At 39.3% G+C, this 20,113-nt stretch overlaps 1 protein-coding gene across 1 annotated transcript; it reads right to left on the reverse strand.

Moving 5' to 3' along the window:
* Positions 1–1,754: 1,754 nt before the first annotated feature.
* On the reverse strand, positions 1,755–15,679 carry CCT4 (chaperonin containing TCP1 subunit 4). Its single transcript, XM_007123290.3, has 14 exons — positions 15,404–15,679; positions 11,639–11,691; positions 11,073–11,162; positions 10,021–10,129; positions 9,003–9,145; positions 7,590–7,711; positions 7,108–7,240; positions 5,960–6,099; positions 4,847–4,943; positions 4,654–4,764; positions 4,431–4,561; positions 4,058–4,292; positions 2,189–2,302; positions 1,755–1,961 (listed from the first exon to the last, which is right to left on the reverse strand). The coding sequence occupies exons 1-14, from the start codon at positions 15,528–15,530 to the stop codon at positions 1,947–1,949; spliced, it is 1,620 nt and encodes a 539-aa protein (XP_007123352.1). The 5' UTR covers positions 15,531–15,679; the 3' UTR covers positions 1,755–1,946.
* Between the last annotated feature and the right edge of the window lie 4,434 nt (positions 15,680–20,113).

Genomic DNA, 20,113 nt, shown 5'->3' on the forward strand with positions numbered 1-20,113 from the left:
CCCCGGAAGCCAGAGACTGGGAGTCCAGTACATTCTGCTCTGATTGACTTGAGAGCTAGCAGAAATCGACCAATCCGGAGGAGGCTGCTAGCTATCCCTCTCGGCTGACCAATAAAAGCCTAGAGTTTGGTGGAGCCTGATCCACCCACCAGTGAATGACAGTGCAAGTGTATGAACCGCGTGTTTGCTCCTTGGGTTCCTCAGCTTTATAGTGGTGGGGGTCGGAGGGCGAGAGCGCCCAGCAGTAGGCACAGACAAGTGTCATCTCCATCTCACCCCCATCAACATCTCCCATCTGGGATGTGGGTGCTTCAAATGACGCCTTCCCTCTACACCACGCGCCTGCAAAAGAGTCCTAGCCTTAAAACAGCAGGCGTGGTGCAGTCCAGCCACCTGCTACCTAAGCCCCTACCTCCTGAGGCTGAGGCTGCAGCAACCTTCCCCTCCTTATTCTTCAGCTTCCTCCCACTCCCTGCCCTACAACCTGCCACCGCCACCACAAAGGTAGAGCATGCAGCGCGATGTCTAGAACCCTTCTCTGAGATCTGAGCCCTTTATACCAAGTCTTTCTTGTTCGCTGGTCTGGAGTGTGAGCACTTGCAAAATCCCCTATTCCCGCACCTTCTTCAGGCTGCTTTTTTTTTTTTTTTTGCGGTACGCGGGCCTCTCACTGTTGTGGCCTCTCCCGTCGCGGAGCACAGGCTCAGCGGCCATGGCTCACGGACCCAGCCGCTCCGCGGTATGTGGGATCTTCCCGACCGGGGCACGAAGCCGTGTCCCCTGCATCGGCAGGCGGACTCTCAACCGCTGCGCCACCAGGGAAGCCCTAAAATGATTTTAACAGCAAGCTCCTAATACCCACTAAAATGATAATCACTGAATTATTAAATTCCAGACTATCCAAAGACTTATCTGAATTTGCCACTTACCAAATTAGTCATTTTAATTAACTACCGGAGTTGTCAGACACAACCAAGCTTCAAGCTGGTCTGCTGAAGTTCTTTCTCCAGATGTGAAGGAGTTCCCCCCAGCTGCTTTCGTAACACTTTTGTGAAATACACAAAAGAATGATGGTTGAGCATACCAGATTACAGAGGCCCAATTTGTGGTCCACCTTAAGGGTTTGGCCTTTCTGCAAAGGCAATCAGAAGTCATGAAAGCTTTTATAAAGGAATGCCTGACAAGTTTAAAAAAGATCACTAGCTATATATATAGTGTATGCAGAATTGACTGGAAGGTGGCTAAAACAAGGACGGACACTAGTTAGATTTTACACCATTCATGGTGTAAGACGATGCTTGTTGATCAGGGTAGAGGCAATAAAGATGTTTTAAACCACTGGAAAAAGACTTACTAGTTACGAATCCTTTTTGTACAAATAAGATTTGCTACATTTTTATTTTCAGAAGGAATCCCAATTAACACAACAGTGGTTTTTCTTGGAGAAAGGGATTAGCATGAGAGACTTTCATTTTTCACTTTTCTTCTGTATTGTTAACTTTTCAAACAGCATATATATTATTGTAAGCAGGGATTTATCAGGGTGATGAGCATATTGGGCCATTTTTCCTTCTCAATACTTCTGTCAGAAAACTTAAAAGTACCCAGGATTAAGCCCGTAAGGAAGTTAACAGGTTAAGTGCGAACGCTTCTTTCCCTTCCTATACAGATTTCTCAAGAGGATCAGAGGTTAACAGAGGTTGTGAAGGCAGGGCAGTGGGGGTAATGCAGGAGCGCAATCAATTAATCTGCCCTTTGAAACCATATTTTTAATGTTTTCATCAAACTGTGTCAATACAATTTGAAGTAAATGCCAGCTGGAAGACCAGGCCCAGAAATTCATAAAGGAAACAATCTTCCAAACGACAAGGAATGCCAAGGTGCTCTTCCACTCCAGCTGCACTATTAGTGGCCATGATGGTGCCAGTCAGCCAGTGTTATCCATGTTACCGACTGTTTACCTGAAAAGAGAAAAACTTAGACTTCAAAACCTGTAAGGACAGAATTTTAAGGATGGAAGATGTTTAAGGTGGTTATCCAAATCTCCCTATTTTTATAGGTGAAAAAAGACTAGAAGTATGAACTGTTTTCACCCTGATGACTAGCAAACTAACAACATTTACTGCCCCCCACCCCAACTCTTCAAAAATATGCCTTGTAGGGAAATTCACGACCTGTATATACTTACCACATCATCAATTTTCAGAATGCTCCGGACAGTTTCAGTTGCTAGAGTCAGTGCACTGACTGAAACCAACAGAGGCTGGACAACCAGTTCCTCCAGTATGTTGGAAATACCACCCTGCAAACCAGTACAAGTTGCTTTTAGTGTTTGTAACTAATACATATCACCAACTATACAGTTACCAGTAAACCTCAAGGCCTCTCAAGCTTAGTTTTCCTTTAGTCTAATCAAGAGTAAGATACTCTCTACTAAGCTCTTCTCTATGCTGTAGCTTGTATTTCAACTAAAATTTGGAAAAATTGAATTCCAAGCCTAATTCCAAAACTCCTTGTAAGCATCTTTTAGTTAAAAATACCCTGGCAAAGGGCCTTCCCTGGTGGCGCAGTGGTTAAGAATCTGCCTGCCATTGCAGCGGACATGGGTTCAATCCCTGGTCCAGAAAGATCCCACATGCCGGCCTGTGCACTACAACTACTGAGACTGTGCTCTAGAGCCCGCGAGCCACAACTACGGAGCCCACGTACTGCAACTGCTGAGGCCCACACGCCTAGAGCCCATGCTCCGCAACGAGAAGCCACCGCAATGAGCCCGCGCACTGCAACAAACAATAGCCTTCACTCGCCACAACTAGAGAAAGCCCACGTGCAGCAATGAAGACCCAACGCAGGCAAAAAATAAATAAATAAATAATAAATTTATTAAAAAATAAAGAGTATCCTGGCAAAAATTACGTAGATGATCATAGTTATTAAAAATTATGAGATTTGTTTGCTGTATACCTGAAACTAACACAATATTATAAATCAACTATACTTCAATTAAAGAAAAAAGTTATAAGATTTTAAACCATCTGATTCCCAATTCTGAATTTGGCCATGTCTGCTCTACCCTGCCTTTACATCATTCTCACTTCCCACTTTTAGATTCCTACTGCCACTATCCTAGTCACCTTTATCCTAGGATTACTGGTGATGGTCCTAACAGGTGATCCTGTCTCCATTCTTCCCTCCTTAAAATACTCTTTTTAGCACCTTAGCCTCTAGGTTAAAAAAACTTTAGTGGCTCCCAACTACTGGAATTAAAACACACAAAAAACAAACACCCATGCCTGTCTCAACAGCTCAAAGGACTCCTCATACTAGCTTTTATCTGATCTTTCCAATCTTAAAGTCCACTGTATGACCACCATATAACCTCTGCTCTAGACAAAATGAGTAACTTCTTGGTCCCTCTTAACTGTAAACCACTGCTTCCCCATCTGAAACTTTTTCATTCCCTACCAACCAAGGCTGCAGCTTCATGAAACTTTCCCTAACCAGGTAGTGCCCTCCTTTGAGTTCTGTAACCATTCAAAAAATATCATCTTGGATTGTCAATTTTTTCCCATTACGTATTAGTCTTCTCAATAAAAGGAGACATAAAACATTAATACAAAAGGGGGAACTATTATTGTTCTATGTGTTTACCCTATACAACTACACTAGGCTGGTGCTCACAACAGCAGCAATGGTTGACTACACACCAGGCATCTTTATAACAACTTTCTAATTAGTAATCCATTTAATCCTCACAGGCCTATGAGGGAACTATTAATAGTCCGTTTTCACAACCAAGAAAACTGAAGCACAGACTAAGTAACTTGCTAAAAGTTGTACAACCATTAGATGGCAGACTTAATGAACAATACTTCTCACTTAAGGCATCATCTTCATTCTCACTAGATGGCATACATTAATTAACCTGCAGGTCTTATACTTAAATCCAAGGTTAACTCTATTTTTAATTACAAAGCCTTTCATTTGACAATTATGAAGCTTTTAGTATTTTATAATAATCAACATTTTCTGCAGTAACTAAAGATTAAATTATTACCTTTCGGACATTAATGCCTGTAGTTTTTTCTCCTTGGGCATGCCTGTTTCTTAGTTCTGTTACTGTAGAAATGGGATTCAGGCCAGCATTTTCAGCTAGTGTAGATGGAATGACCTCCATAGCATCTGCAAAAGCACGAACGCAGTAGGATTCCATACCACTCAACATTCGTGAGTATTCAGTTAACCGCAGGGCCAACTCTATTTCTGGAGCACCACCTCCTGCAATAAGAGCCCTGAAATTCACAAATATATTTTTAGCTTACTTTATCCAACAGAAAGCTATTTTTAAATAATAACTTAGTATTTATACCTTAATAATAAAAATACGCAAGTTTTTATGTTCAAAATGTTACTTAGTAATTTAATATTACCTCTTCTTCACTAAACAGCGAATAACACATAGGGCATCATGAATGGAACGCTCAGCTTCTTCAATCACCAATTTGTTAGAACCACGAACAACGATTGTAACTGTTTTGCCAGGGCTTGCACAGCCTGTAATCTTTAGTACACAAACTCCTAATTAGGTATTTGAAGGATTAAAACAAATAAAAAAAAAACAGGCAAATAGAAGCTTAATTTTAATATTGTTACCTTGATCAGTTTGCCAGAACCATTTAAGCTGACCTCCTCAGCTAACTCAGCCGATCCCAGCATGTCAGCAGTGAACTGGTCAACATGAGCAACTGGTTTGGTTCCAATAGTCTGGGAAAAATAGTGATATCCACAAACTGAGAAGTCTGAATAGTGAACATTTTCACACATACAGATACTAAGAATATTTTACCTTACAAATGAATTCAATGTCTTCTCTTTCAATATCCTTAACCACCATAATCTTCATTTTGTTCAGGAAATGTAATGCAAGATCACTAAGAGCATCTCTAAAATACAAAATCAGTGATTATGTCAATACTAGGTTGGAAAAAAACTTTGCTGTTCAACTCCTTTTTTACGGTTTTAGTAATTTTACTGTTGTTTAAATGGCCAATGATTTAACAAATTATTTGTGAAGATGCTTTAAACAGCTTACCAAGTTTATGACAAGATTTCTAATGGATAATATTTAAAACGTACCCCAACGACACGATTTGTAAAACACACAATAAAAAGATAATTATGTCATCGTTTTTCTTAATACTAAGTATAACTCTGATAATTAACAATCAATGCTTTATGAATTTAGAAATTAAGTATGATGTAATTCAAGACTCCACAAATTTATACTTTTACACAAATTACCTGGAATGATCCTCCTGACAACCCTTGATACTGAAGGGCAGATACTACTATCCGTGTTTTACAAATAAGCACACTGAGTTTTGAGAGCAGTTTATTCAAGGTTACTAGCTATTACATAACTTGTATTTAGAACCAGGTATTCCAACTCTTCATCAAGGATTCTGTATCAAGAGCATCCATAATACTTTCTGGCATAACATATTAATATAGTACATGAGAATGTGTCTACCTATTAGAAGAAAACACTGAAAACAAACAAAAAAGGGATCAGTTCAAACTTTGGAGAATTCTTCCAATCCATGGACTATCCAGCATTCCCCCCAAAAGAACTTCTAAAATTTCAAGGCAAGCTATTGCATGTACTTTTAAATAAATGCCTCCAAAATTTTAGCTAGCTAATTAATTTTAGACTAAAGTTAGCTTTTTACTTGATAGTGAGGATCTTGGTCTAGAAGGATAATATATCCCACATTTAAATGATCATAACAGGAAGAGAACTCACTTTAGATCATTTACCAGAATACAAAAATACCCTAAAATGCAGATTCATTCCAGATTTCTAGTGGTTTACCCACCTCAAATGTTTCTTAAAAAATTGCTAGAAGGGATCCAAAAATCAATTATCATTAAGAGGTGAACAAAATAAATAGCCCCACACCTTAGAATAGACTTCTGTATGAGAAGAACATTACATCCTGTTTTCTTAATTTGCTTCACTAAATTTAGAATATAGGCTCTCTCCTCTCGAAGCACTCGGTCCATCTGGACGTAGTCAGAAACTACTATTTGATTGTCCATCTGTTCAGAAAAAGGACATATTAATAATTTGCATTTTAAGAGTCCTTAAGCAAAAAAGTGAATTTTTAATGAAAATATTATATATAGTATACATTCTACCAAAATCATACAAGAAATTATATAGACACGCACAGAAAAAATTTAGAAAAAGGAATATACACAAAACTTAACTCAGGTTTTTTACTTTCAGCTATACAAATTGCTGTCTTATTTTTTACAAGTACATTTTTGGTGATCATAAAACATAAGAATGATTATCCTATTTCGTGAATGTCAGTTCTTTTCATATGAATTTACGTATTACTGAAATATCAATAATTTCAGTTGTAACCTTTTTACTCTATGGATTGTTAAAAAAAACTGGTATGCTGAAAGGAACTACGAAGGACAAATATTGTTATACAAAGACCTACAAAACAACGTTTTTATGTGGGTTAAAATCTGGGAAACAAACGACTCAACAGGAAACTTGTATGCCAACACAATGTAAAATGAGAGCAAACCTGAATGAGATGACAAAGGTCAACCACTCCCTTCAGGGGATGGGACTTATGACTGATAGATATGGGAGTAATAAAAAATCGTGTTTTTCAGAGTATGGGTAATAAACTGGTTTTAAAGTTCCATTGTGCAAACATAAAGACAAAAGATCTGCCTGCTAGAGAAGGATGGGTGAAAGTTTCTGTTCTCAGAAAGCTAGAAAGAATCTGTAAAGTCCATTTATACTATCACTTTCACATAACCTATTTTTATTGTTTCATAGACATCCCTATCATTATTTGTCTTCATTTGTGATGTGAACACTCGATTTCAATAAATAGCCAACTGAGATTATAGATTTATCATGTGTGGCATCCAACATTTTCTACTTTTATCTAAATTTTACTAATTATTTTTAAATCCTTGCTTTTTATCACTAGTATCAGCATTTTCTATTTTTATAAAAAGAAAAATTTCATTAATAGAAAGTCAAACACCTAAGGAATCACTTCATTTGGTTTTACTTACATCTGTTTTGGGAGCAGATAAGCAGAATTGAATAAGCCCAATCTTAGCCTTTTCAACCCTGGTTATGCCAGAATTTGCCACCTTTTGAGTAAGAACCAGACCTTCCACCAACTCACAGTCATCAATTGTCCCACTGAGAAAAAAGAAAATGAGATAGTTATGAAGGGGTGGAAATCTGCAAGTTTAATAGATTGCTAACAGATTAAAAATCATCAGTCCGATAAAATGTGCTTCAGCCTCACTCACATTTATTAGTGCCCCATTCCTGAACCTCTCCGATCACACCACTGCCCTGCCATCATTAGGGAATATAAACAAATTCTTGAAATTCCCACATTAACACAAGTTGTCATGAAAACAAAACAACCAAATGTATGTGACTTTCACCTATGTATTTTTCATTTAACTTATTTATTTTTGGCAAGAGCTTATGTTTACTTTCAAAATTAATTTTTATTAAAGTTATAATTAGAGATGCTTACCCAAGTTTCTTAACTATTTTAACATCTCTAAGATCTACACTAGTAGCTGTGGCTGGGTCAATCACTTTCATCACTGCATTTACAGTCATTGGAGAAAGGAGACTTGAATATTGAGAGACAACCTAGAATTATTAAAAAAGGAAATAAAGTCATTGTTGTAACACAGAAAGTCCGAGTTTTTAAATGATAAAGATATTCAAGAAGTAATCTCAATCATTTTTTTGGCTGGGGTGGAGAGCATATTAGAAAACATTCCATATAAACTGTCTTTTCCACTCAGGTTTGTCAGTCACCATATAAAAACATATGCTTGTGTTCCTCTTTTATTAATATAGTAATCAGGACTGACTAAATTACTAGTAATTCTACAGGAAATCCAAAAGAACAAATTAATTTTATGCTGAGGTTTCCTATCTAAAATGAATGTACGATCAGATGTTATATATGTGCACCCCTATTACTGAGGGGCTGACAAAAACAGCTAACGGCTGACATTTATTGAGCACGTATTATATATCAGGCAGCGGTTTTAGCACTGTACATTCATATATTCATTCAACCTTCAGACGAAAAATCTGAAACAGCTGAATTAAGTGGAGTCAGCATTAAACCCAAGCAGTCTAGGTTCTATGACCAATGCTTGTAACCACTATGATATTCTGTCTATATTAGTTCTGGGGACATTTATCAATAATATTACTTAGTATCACTAATACTATTTAGCTTTCCACTTAATATACAAATAATGCTGATGAAAAGGAAAAAGAATGGGGTGGGGGTGTGACACACAACATAACAGAAAACAGGTGACATGAGTTCCCAAGAAATTTAAACTAACATCACTTCTTTAAGTTTGATAAGAAAAGCAGCATAGATATTAGTAAGAGATGGACCATGTATGGGCAGCCCTATCTTGGTTCAAATCACAGCTCTACCTCTTATTAGTGGGTGTTGGATAAGCTATATAACTTCACTAGACCTCTTTTCCCATCTGTAAAATGAGGATACTACAACTTACCTGAAAGCCTTGAAGGAGTAAATTTTACTTGAACTAATTCAGTTACACAAATTAGCTACCTAGTCACTCTTGAGAGTTAACATTTATGAACTGTACAGCATCAAAAATCAGTGTAGGGACTTCCCTGGTGGCGCAGTGGTTAACTGAGCCCATGTGCTGCAACTATTGAAGCCTACGTGCCTAGAGCCCGCGCTCCTCAACAAGAGAAGCCACTGTAATGAGAAGCCCGCGCACTGCAATGAAGAGTAGCCCCTGCTCGTCGCAACTAGAGAAAGCCCGCAAGCAGCAATGACAACCCAACGCAAAATAAATAAATAAATAAATAAAAATTGCAGCTTGCTTCTTAATGAACCTTAAACTGTAATTTTACAATGATCCCATACTGCTTGTCTCACCTTTGAGTTCAATGAAGTGGCTGCACTATTTAACAAAGTTTCTCTGTCACTTAGTTCCACAGGTCGAGACATGTCAGTCAAGATTTCAATACCCTTTTCCAAAGCCTTCTGGAACGACTCAGAAATGATGGTGGGATGAATCCCTGTCATTTGTGAAAGGTTAGTTATTTAATTGTAACAGATAAACTTCATATTTGATGGGACTTAAAATTTCTCTGTTCATTAAAATTTCAAAGTAGTCATAAATTTTAAATTAATCTTAAATAATAATGGTTTGAATAACCTTAACCACTAATGTCTAATAATTTACTTCCATTTAATTTGGAATAGATCAATTACATACTCCTGTGATATTTAAGACTAAAACCAATTTTTCACTTTTCAAAACTCTACAAATCTACATAATAATTAGAATAAGTGACTGGGGAGTCACTACGACATTTAGGCACTATTTACCAAAGCAGGAACCCATACTTTCTCTCCTAAATCACAGTTCTCATCTATATCTTAAGTTTAGTACACCACCAACCAGTCATTTTTGAAAAGCAAAATTTTATCAAGTTCCATTCAAAAGGAAACCTAGGGCTTCCCTGGTGGCGCAGTGGTTGAGAGTCTGCCTGCCGATGCAGGGGACACGGGTTCGTGCCCCGGTCTGAGAAGATCCCACGTGCCGCGGAGCGGCTGGGCCCGTGAGCCATGGCTGCTGGGCCTGCGCGTCCGGAGCCTGTGCTCCGCAACGGGAGAGGCCACAACAGTGAGAGGCCCGCGTACCGCAAAAAAAAAAAAAAAGGAAACCTAGCCAAAACAAAAACAAATAAAACAAGAACAAACAACCCCCCCCAAAACCAAACCCAGAAGCAATAAGAAAAAAATTTCTAATTCATATGGTAAATATAGCAAAATTTAATCTAAAAATTCCTGCTTAAAAAATTCTGCTCCAAATTAAATTGTAAATCTCATATTACTTAATATTTTTTGCCTTTATTCAGTAATAAAGCATGTCCTATGTCCTACCCACCTTTCTGAAGAAGCTTGGTACAGGAATCTAAGAGAGAGCCAGCAATAATGACCACTGATGTCGTGCCATCTCCTGCTTCTATATCCTGAGCCTTAGAGAGTTCCACCAGCTAAGTGAACAGAACATGTCAAGTTGCTCAATGAGAACTATGAGAACCCAGTAATATCTAATTCAAATATAACATCAATGACCTTCACCATGAGGTTCACATATAGAATTTGATTATCATCAACACTGTAAGATTCAATATACTTGACTTCTGATTCACTGTCCACCTTGGTCTCATTTAAAAATGACGACCTATATAGTTGTGGCATGCAAAATTCTACTTACATACTTTCTAACAAGCTATATTATGATTTCCAGTTCAGACTAAGGGTTGTAAATTTTTTCTTCCCCGTACTTAAAAGAACTATGGGTACCCTGTAGACTCAGAAGCTATGAAATGCAGCATACAGATGAGAGAATATTGTCAATTTGAAATCCCTGGCCAAGTTTATCTAAACTGACCCTGCATAAAGCATAATCTGATTCATTTTCAGTCATCTTTAACTAATTAAAAGAGACTTTTTAACAGATAGGAACTTCTAAGGAATTTGTTTTTGCTGATACGGTGACTTCTCACTTGACACTGCAATCACCATTATGATCTGTAGTTGAATTAGAAACTGTTTTTAAAAATAAATGTCAGTGCAAGTTTAAACACAAGATTTATTTTGCAAACAATTAAAATTATTTTGCTCTCTTTCAGTTAACACCCATTGAACTAATAATTTGTACAATTTCATGTTTTTCCCTCTTCCTCATGTGTGGCACATTGCTGTGAACAAAGACAAGGAGATTCATGTTTTATTACAACTTGCAATGGAGAACATAATGCTAGACATACAACGTATCCTAAAAATATGCCTGTTTAGCATAAAAAAGGAAAAATTTTCACCATGTTTTAAGCAATATCATGTGATCAAATAAAAAAAATTTAACTGTTTACCAAATATCAAACAATACACTTAAAAACCCCCACAAAACCCTCACCTAAAAATTATACTTACCATTCTGGCTGCTGGATGTAACACCTGCATTTGCTTCAGAATGGTGGCACCATCATTTGTAATGGTCACATCACCTTTTCCATCTTGAATCTACAAAGTTTGGTTTTTTTAAAAGAAAGTTATATTTCAAAAATTTTGTTTTCTTCATCCAGTATTGATGTGAAATCCTAAAAGCTCTACTAATTTTAACACTTCTTTTACAGAAGTTAACTTATGTTTGCATAGTGCTTAATTTCAAATTGTTTTCCCTTACATTGGTATAATGATTTAAGAATACGCAGTAATAGTCCAGCTTTGCAAATGAAATAGCTGGGTTTTTTCCTACTTAAAAGTGAAGGAACTGAGCACCAAAAAAGGGATAGAAAAGATATTGTAAAGAATCATTATCATAAACAAAATATGAATTATAGTTAGGTCCCATCCATCCCAAAGTAATCTATCCCTTTCTGAACTCTGAAAGCGTTTCTAACACTTTACTTTTTAAACAGCACATCTTAACCCTCTATACAGTGCTTGCAGTATGAACAGCAGCACTCAGTTAAGTAATCAATGATTGAGCCTTTTACCATTTTATCCATTCCTTTCGGTCCAAGGCTTGTTCTAATAGCATCAGCAACGGCTGTAAACACAAGAAAAAAAGAAATCAAGACGCTTTAAAGAGCATTTCTACCCTCAAATAATCATTTTATCCTTATTAGAATATGGTGGACAATTCACCATGTTCACTAAAGAAAATTCAACGTCTAATAATAATCTACTGGAAACAGTAATTATTTTACTCCTTTAATTGTACGACACTTCACTTTTTGTTGTTAAAATCACTATACATAAGCACTTGTACTCTGCATGTGGTAAATAAATTTTGAGGGTTCACCTGATCTTCCTTTAAGTATCAAAATGGTATAACCTAGTTATGCGCTCTGAATGAGCACTATATTATTTTCTCCATTCCTTAAAACAAGCCGCAATAATAGGACAACTATATAATTTGCTTATTTGTTTACTCTGTCTCTCCCAACTATAGTGTAATTTCTGAGGGCAAAGACTTTTGTTTACTAATGTGAAGCTGGTATATGGATGGACCACAGTTTAAAAAACGGTAACAAAAACCCTCTTTGAACCCCAAACCAAATCAAACAAAAACCCCACAAAAAAACAAAACCTCAAAACCTTAACTAAAAAAATCAAATCTAAAATCATAGTATTTTTTAAAAATTGTATTTGTTTTAAAAATTTTGACCACGCTGTGTGGCGTGCAGGATCTTAGTTCTCTGAGCAGGGATCGAACCTATCCTCCCTGCAGTTGGAGCACGGACTCTTAACCACTGGACCGTCAGGGAAGTCCCTAAAATCATAGTCTTTAATCATCATTATTATGTTATGAACCATCTCTGGACATATAGTCTACCACTCCATTCTTATTACTTGTCCATGAGTATGTTTCTATTTTATTGATCCACTTATTATTTTCTAAGAGAAGTTGTAATTGATGTACTTGATCCCCTTTACTGCGACAGGTCCAGGACAAACGATTAAATCTCCCCACCCTTTTTAAAAAAAAGATTTAATTTTATTTATTTTTGGCTTATTTATTTTTGGCTACTTTGGGTTTTCATCGCTGCGCGTGGGCTTTCTCTAGTTGTGGCGAGCGGGGGCCACACTTTGTTGTGGTGGCTTCTCTTTGTTGCGGAGCATGGGCTCTAGGTCCGTGGGCTCAGTAGCTGTGGCACACGGATTTAGTTGCTCCGCAGCATGTGGGATCTTCCCGGACCAGGGCTCGAACCCGTGTCCCCTGCACTGGCAGGTGGATTCTTAACCACTGCGCCACCAGGAAAGTCCGCCTTACCCTTTCCCATATACCATTTCACCCCATATACAAAGGGCTAAGATAGTGCCCTATTTTTGTATACTCCACAACTAGCACAATGCTTCCCTTTCATTGTGTAAACAATACATAACCTGGACTTCCCTGGTGGTGCAGTGGTAAAGAATCCACCTGCCAATGCAGGGGAAATGGGTTCTATCCCTGGTCCGGGAAGATCCCACATGCTGCGGACCAACTAAGCCCGTGCGCCACAAGTACTGAAGCCCGCACACCCTAGAGCCTGCTCACCGCAACTACTGAAGCCCGCGCACCTAGAGCCCATGCTCTGCAACAAAGACAAGCCACCGCAATGAGAAGCCTGTGCGACGCAATGAAGAGTAGCCCTGGCTCGCTGCAACTAGAGAAAAGCCAGAAAAGCCTTCGCACAGCAACGAAGACCCAATGCATCCAAAACAAAAAATAATAGTAATAATTTTAAAAAATACATAATCTTAAAGAGGGTAAGAGAAAATATTTGGTATAGTTTAAGAATTATATTCTACTTAATTATTTCATAATTTGGGGCTGCATTTCCTAATTATTCAGCCATCCTTACCCTTTCAGGTGATTTTAGCAGAGGCACATGGACACAATTCTACAAGCAGACCAATTCATTTTAAGAATGCGCCCTTATTTTCATCTATGTGAAGACTCTAGGAAGACACATTGTGCAAAAAATAAAAAATTCTAGACGATTACCTCTCTGAAAGTGTTTGAAGTTTAACATACTGTGTAGTACACAATTATATGTTAAATGACTCGTGCTGAATAGTACTAAACGACCACTACTACTTTTGTGTGTGTGGTTTTGATATCATCAACCAATGGTACTTAATATACTTTTTGGTTATCAGCAAAATAAAAAACTGGTTCCATGAATTACACTAAAGATGCATCCAGCAAAAGCTTTTCTCAACCAGTTTGTAGGGTTTTGCCTGACTTGGACAGACTACGAGTGCCCCTTTGTTCCACGAGCTCTCCTCACTTAAGATGTAAGGGTCATGTTTTATAGCTAAATAGGTGGCCTTTTCTTCCTACATGCATACCTCCCTCGCCCAGTTTTAATTCTCTGCGCACTGATGTTTCAAAAGCTACCAAAGTAAACGTCCCATCTTGTAACCTCGTTTGTTGAAAATCTACCATATTATATAGCATTCTTGCCCACCCCACTCCAACAGCCCCAGAATTGATCTAACAACTCGTTTCTAATGTAATAAATCTAAGCTTCAACTATGCTCCCTAGATAACTATCCACCAACTTTTATTTCCAGGTAAATATTCTCTCTTGAACTTCCAAATGACTCCTAAATTTACCCATCTGGTCATTCTGACCTCCTCAACTCATTTAGGCTCAAACGAGCACCTATTCTTTCTTCTTTCATCATCCTCCCTTCAGTGCACCTGTTTCTTTCAGCAGCAGCATCACACCCTCAGTCACCTAGACAAATAACCTCAAATATTTGTAAGGCTGTACTTTATACACATCTGGCTCTTCATATGCTTTCTCATTTAATCCTCTCAGCAACCCTCCAAGTTAGGTACTATCTCATTACACTAAAGAACACATCTGTAGCTGCGCGAGTTGTTTTAAACCCTTTCCAAGACACCAGGCCCTTCCAGATTCGGACCGACTTTACCTTTCCGATCTCACCTCTCATTTCTTCATGCACCTTATGCTCTAACCCGAGTGAAATACTCACTGTAGCCAATAAACATAACGGCAAGATCTCTAACCATTTGTTCTCACTTTTCCTTCCAGACTCTTTCATCTCAACCCGACTTATCTTAATCCTCACAACTCCCTTTTTTAAAAAAAGGGCAACTTTCCCTCCCCGATTTTATAAGTAAGGAAACCTTGGTTAAAGGTCACAAAGCCACGAAGTACGTAACTGAATGAAACCCAGGACTTCTTAAATTCCACCAAAAGCCAAACTGTTCTCCATTTGCTCGTTGCACGTGCAGAGAGGACATCAAAGCACAATGCAGCCTCATAATTATTCTCAAACAAGATGGGTCGTTTGGTTCCCCACATCCCAGTACAATGGGGCCCCGCCCCAATTTAAGGCGCGGAGAGTTTACCCGAATTCGTTTCAATAGCTGTACCAAAAGAAGTTTTTTAATAAGAACAAGAAAACTGAAAAGTATTGTTCAAACATTCTATCAGTGGACCGCTGCATGCGGGCCTCGGCCCCTTTCTTAAATAGGATGAATGAATGCAGCACGGCCCGGCAAAAAAAATTATGGGCGTCTAAGACGCAGAATGGGGCAAGTCCAAAGGTCTCCATACTCCGGGTCGGAAATCACGGGCACAGGACAGACAGGAGGATCCCTGCACTGCGCTCATTCTATGGGAGGCCCACAGGGGATCATCTGAAGGAACAGAAAACGAAATCATGCCCATCGAAGACTGGGAGTGAGAATGCACAGCTAAGCCCGGAGGGCCACGGCTTAGGCCCGGCAGCGATACCTTTGGCCGCGGAGATGTTGCTGAAGCGGATCTGGGCCGGCTTATCGCGGTCCTGATAGGCGCTCTTCCAGCGGCCGCCAGCAGTCCCGGCGGGCGGCCCGCTCCGGGGGGCTACGTTCTCCGGCATGGCAAGCTTGGACGGGTCTGCGTGAGCTCTGGAAGGACGGATGGACGCGGATTCCGGCTGGCCCGGGACTAACGATAAACGCCCACCGCCTTCTCGAAGCTTCCAGAAAGCGGCGCCGGCGCCGGGTGGAGGAGGCGGGGAAAGGGGCCTCCCTGGAGGCCCGGCGCCGCCGTGACGTAGAAGGCTGCCCGCTGCATGCCGGGCGCGGGGGTCGCGCCGCGGATCTTGGGGGTGTTGGGAGCTGTTGGCCTGCGGCCCAGTGGGCGGGCTCCTGGGAGGCAGAAAGGACCGCCTGCGATTGTAAAGGCTGGTGTTGGGACATCTCATCTCCTTGGCCCTGAGGTCCCTTCTGTTAACTCAAGCTGGACCTGTCCGCTAGGTGTTGTAGCCGCCGGGAGTTACTCCTGGGTGGGTGGGGCAGGGCTGAGTCGGTTTTTACTGGCGGTAGACATGTATTTTATTCAGTTTTATATATTTTGAAAGCGAGTTGGAAGAGAGGTTGGCAGGGGTGACTTCTTTTTCCCACTTTCTTGTTTTAATTGAGTTATAGTTGATTTACAACACTGTATTAGTTTCAGGTATACAACTCAGTGATTAAAAATTTTCATGGATTATACTCCGTTTAAAGTTATAGGGAATTCCCTGGTGTTCCAGTGGTTAGGACTCAGTGCTTCCACTTGAGGGGGCACGGGTTACATCCCTATTCTGGGAACTGAGAACCTGCAAGCCGTGTGGCGCAGACAAAAAAAAAAAGTTATAAAATATTGACTATATTTCCTGAGCTGTACAATACATATATCCCTGTAGCTTATTTATCTTATACGTCCTAGCTTCTATCTCTTAATCCCCTATCCCTGTTTTGCCTCTCCCCCCCTTCCCTGTCTCCACTGGTAAACACTAGTTTTTTTAAATTATGTATCTGTGAGTCTTTTTCTTGTTATATTCATTCATTTGTTTTAGTTTTTAGATTCCACATATAAGTGATAACATATAGTATTTGTCTTTCTCTGACTCGTTTCACTTAGCATAATATCCTCTAGGTCCATGCATGTTGTTTCAGACGGCAGAATTTCATTCTTCCTATGGCTGGGTAGTACTCCATTGTGTGTATATAGCACATCTTCTTAATCCATTCATCTTTTGATGGACACTTACGTTGCTTTCATATATATATATATTTTTAAAGAACATTTATTTTTTAATTTTTGGCTATGTTGGGTCTTCGATGCTGCACGCGGACAGTTGCGGGAGCTGGGGCTACTCTTCGTTGCGGTGCGCCGGCTTCCATTGCGGTGGCTTCTCGTTGCGGAGCACGGGCTCTAGGTGCGCGGGCTTCCGGGCTTCCGTAGTTGTGGCTCGTGGGCTCTAGAGCGCAGACTCAGTAGTTGTGGCGTACCGGCTTCTTTGCTCCGCGGCATGTGGTATCTTACCGGACCAGGGCTCGAACCCGTGTCCCCTGCATTGGCAGGCGGATTCTTAAGCACTGTGCCACCAGGGAAGCCGGATATCTTGACTAATGTAAATAATGCTGCTATGAACATTGGGGTGCATGTATCTTTTGGAATTAGTGTTTTCATTTTCTTCAGATACATGCGGAGAAATGGAATTGCTGAGTCATGTGGTAGTTCTATTTTTAGTCTTTTGAGAAACCTCAATGCAGTCTTCCACAGTGGCTGCACCAATTTACATTCATCCCTGCCAATATTTCTGTTCTTTTTGATGCTAGCCATTCTGACAGGTGTGAGGTGATACCTCATTGTGGTTTTGATAGCATTTCTCTGATGATTTGCGATGTTGAGCATCTTTTCACAAGAAGAATGTCGTGTATTCAGGTCTTCTGCCCACTTTTTAATTGGGTTCCTTTTTTTCTTTTGGTACCGAATTGTATGAGCCGTTTATATTATAATTTTGGATATTAACCCCATATTGGTCATATCATATCATTTGCAAATATTTTCTTCCATTCAATAGATCGTCTTTTCATTTTGTCAATGGTTTCCTTTGCTGTGCAAAAAAGCTTTTAAGTTTAATTAGGTCCCATTTGTTTATTTTTGCTTTTGTTTCCTTGTGACTGCTTTTCTTTGATTCAGATGTTGGAGTTGGTTGTTGAATATTGATTGATACTAGGTGGTAGTTAGAAATTTAAATATACACTGGTTAAATACCAGAGAATCTTAAAAGTTTTGGACCTGTGATTGCCTACCAAATCAGGACTGCCTGTCTAGTTAGTACAGTGCTTAAGTTTTACAGGATTTTCTCCTGCATAACATAGCCGCTGACCCTTAGGGAGCCTGAACATTTTCATAACAATCATTTAGTTCAGTTATGTGCTAGTTGCAGTGCTAAACCCTTTACACGTTTCATCTCATTTAATATTCTCAACAATCCTATGAAGTAGGTGTCTGTCTTTTTTGGTAGGAGATAAGGGAACGAAGCACAGAGAGAACTGAAGCCCAAGGTAAACCTGTAAATAAATGGAAGAAGTATTCCAATAGAGCAACGACTTCAGAGGTCATGAGCTAAACTGCTGGGCTTTTTTACTTCTATATTTTAATATGATAATAATGCAGGTGAGGTTCTTTTGATATTCGTTCACAAATAGTTACTTAGCATCCATAAAATGATGGATGCCTGGGATAAGTTCAAGGACAATTGTTCATAGTACTTAATCCTTTGATGCTTAGGAGCTTTTACACTCACTCAGGTTACTGGCTGTAGAAGATGAAGCTTCTTAGGTGCTCTGAGATCCATAAGTCTAGGGCTGATTTCTCTTCAAAGGAGCAGATTACTTCTATGCAGCCCACAAACATGCTTTGATTATTTGTTAAAACAACTAGTGTAGTATGATGGAAACAAGTGTGATGATGATGGAAATAGCATTAATTTGGGGGCTCAAAGTTCTGGCTTGAGTTCCACTTCTGCTACATATTAGCTATGTAATCTTGGGCGAGTCATTTAAGTTCTCTGGGTCTCATTTTCCTCATCTATAAAATAGGAGGGTTGAATTAGATGGCTTCTAAAGGCTTATTAAACTACTAGTTTTATCAGTGTGAGGAGTAGACCTGTCAGCCAGAAAGGGCAAAGCAGAATTTGGAAGATGCCATTATTGGCTTTTGGGGACAGTCTCCATAGGTATGACAATTGCTTTAATTATCTGAGAGGTTTCAAGTTATAAATACATATTTTTCTTTTTCTGTGACAACTGATATTGGAATTATTTTTCTTCCTAGGATTAAGCAATAATAAATGCTGAACATTTGATTGCTTAAAAGTATTGATGTACACTAATTCTCCATTAGAATGGGATTTCAATAAGTATTAAAACATACAACTTTGGGCTTCCCTGGTGGCGCAGTGGTTGAGAGTCCACCTGCTGATGCAGGGGACACGGGTTCGTGCCCCGGTCCTGGAAGATCCCACATGTCGCGGAGCGGCTGGGCCCGTGAGCCATGGCCGCTGTGCCTGCGCGTCCGGAGCCTGTGCTCTGCAACGGGAGGGGCCACAACAGTGAGAGGCCCGCGTACCGCAAAAAAAAAAAAAAAAAAAAAAATACAACTTTTGTAGGATACTTTATAGATACAAAGCACTGTTGCCAGTGAAGGATAGACATGTTGGAAAAATTCCTATTGTATCAGATCCAAGCAGAGTTAAGACATATGTGGGAGTGTTGGCAATAACAGTAGCCTTATAGAATTTCTCTAATGATTTGTAAAGTAGTTTTTATAAAACAATAATATTTGGCCAACCATCCAATTGAGGGTTCTCCTCTCTAGGATGGATACTGAACCATGTGCTAAGCCCTCAATAATAAGACCGAGCCAGGCACCGTTTTGGATTGGAGAAGGAGGCAGGGATGTGTTTAACTTTTCTCTCTTAGGTTTTCACTCCATCTCAAAGACAATTTTTTAATTGTTATTTTTATTATCCATATTTCTTCTCTTCCGAATCAGTTTATGTTGTTGAGACCACCATTAAGCTCTGTTTTCCTAAACCATATTGTTTGCATCATTCTTTTTTAAAGTTTGGCTTGCAATATGTTAACATGAAGCAGGGGCCTGTTTTCCTTAAATACATTTTGATTTTTCTAATTTTCTCTGAAAGGTTTCTAGTTCACATTTTTATCACTTTCTAACTCTCCCAATTATAAGATTTCTGTCTGAAAATGGGAGAAGGGAAAACCAAGGGGGGGTGCTGGAAAACTTGAAGTTTTGTGACCTATTATAAGTAAACAACCAGATGTCCTATCTAAAAACAGAAATGAATTAATATTTAATTATTGTAGTACTATCCAGAGCCATAGAAGTTGCAAATTTGTGGACAAAATAGATGACTTATTTTGGAGGTCTAGGGTGTGGAGGGACACAACACAAAAAGAGAGGCAGCAGACACTAGATAACCTCCTTATGGAGCACGAAACAAGCTGAACCTGAGTCTAATCAAGTTCCTAGATCCAACTACAAATTTACAGATTTGTAGGACATACAAGGATAGAAGAATATATATATATATATATTTTTTTTTTGTGTGTGTGGTATGTGGGCCTCCCTCTGTTGTGGCCTCTCCCGTTGCGGGGCACAGGCTCC

The sequence above is a fragment of the Physeter macrocephalus genome, chromosome 12 (assembly GCF_002837175.3).
Source record: "Physeter macrocephalus isolate SW-GA chromosome 12, ASM283717v5, whole genome shotgun sequence".
Classification (NCBI taxonomy): Eukaryota; Metazoa; Chordata; class Mammalia; order Artiodactyla; family Physeteridae; genus Physeter; species Physeter macrocephalus.

Bases quoted from the DNA above. Each gene is read 5' to 3' on its own strand.
- CCT4 (XM_007123290.3), bottom strand. From the start codon at position 15,530: ATGCCGGAGAACGTAGCCCCCCGGAGCGGGCCGCCCGCCGGGACTGCT. The intron at 6,100-7,107 runs GTAAGTAAAACC...TTTTCTGAACAG, and splicing joins TATCTGCTCCCAAAACAGAT to ATGGACAATCAAATAGTAGT. The intron at 4,765-4,846 runs GTAAAATATTCT...TATTTTTCCCAG, and splicing joins ACATTGAATTCATTTGTAAG to ACTATTGGAACCAAACCAGT.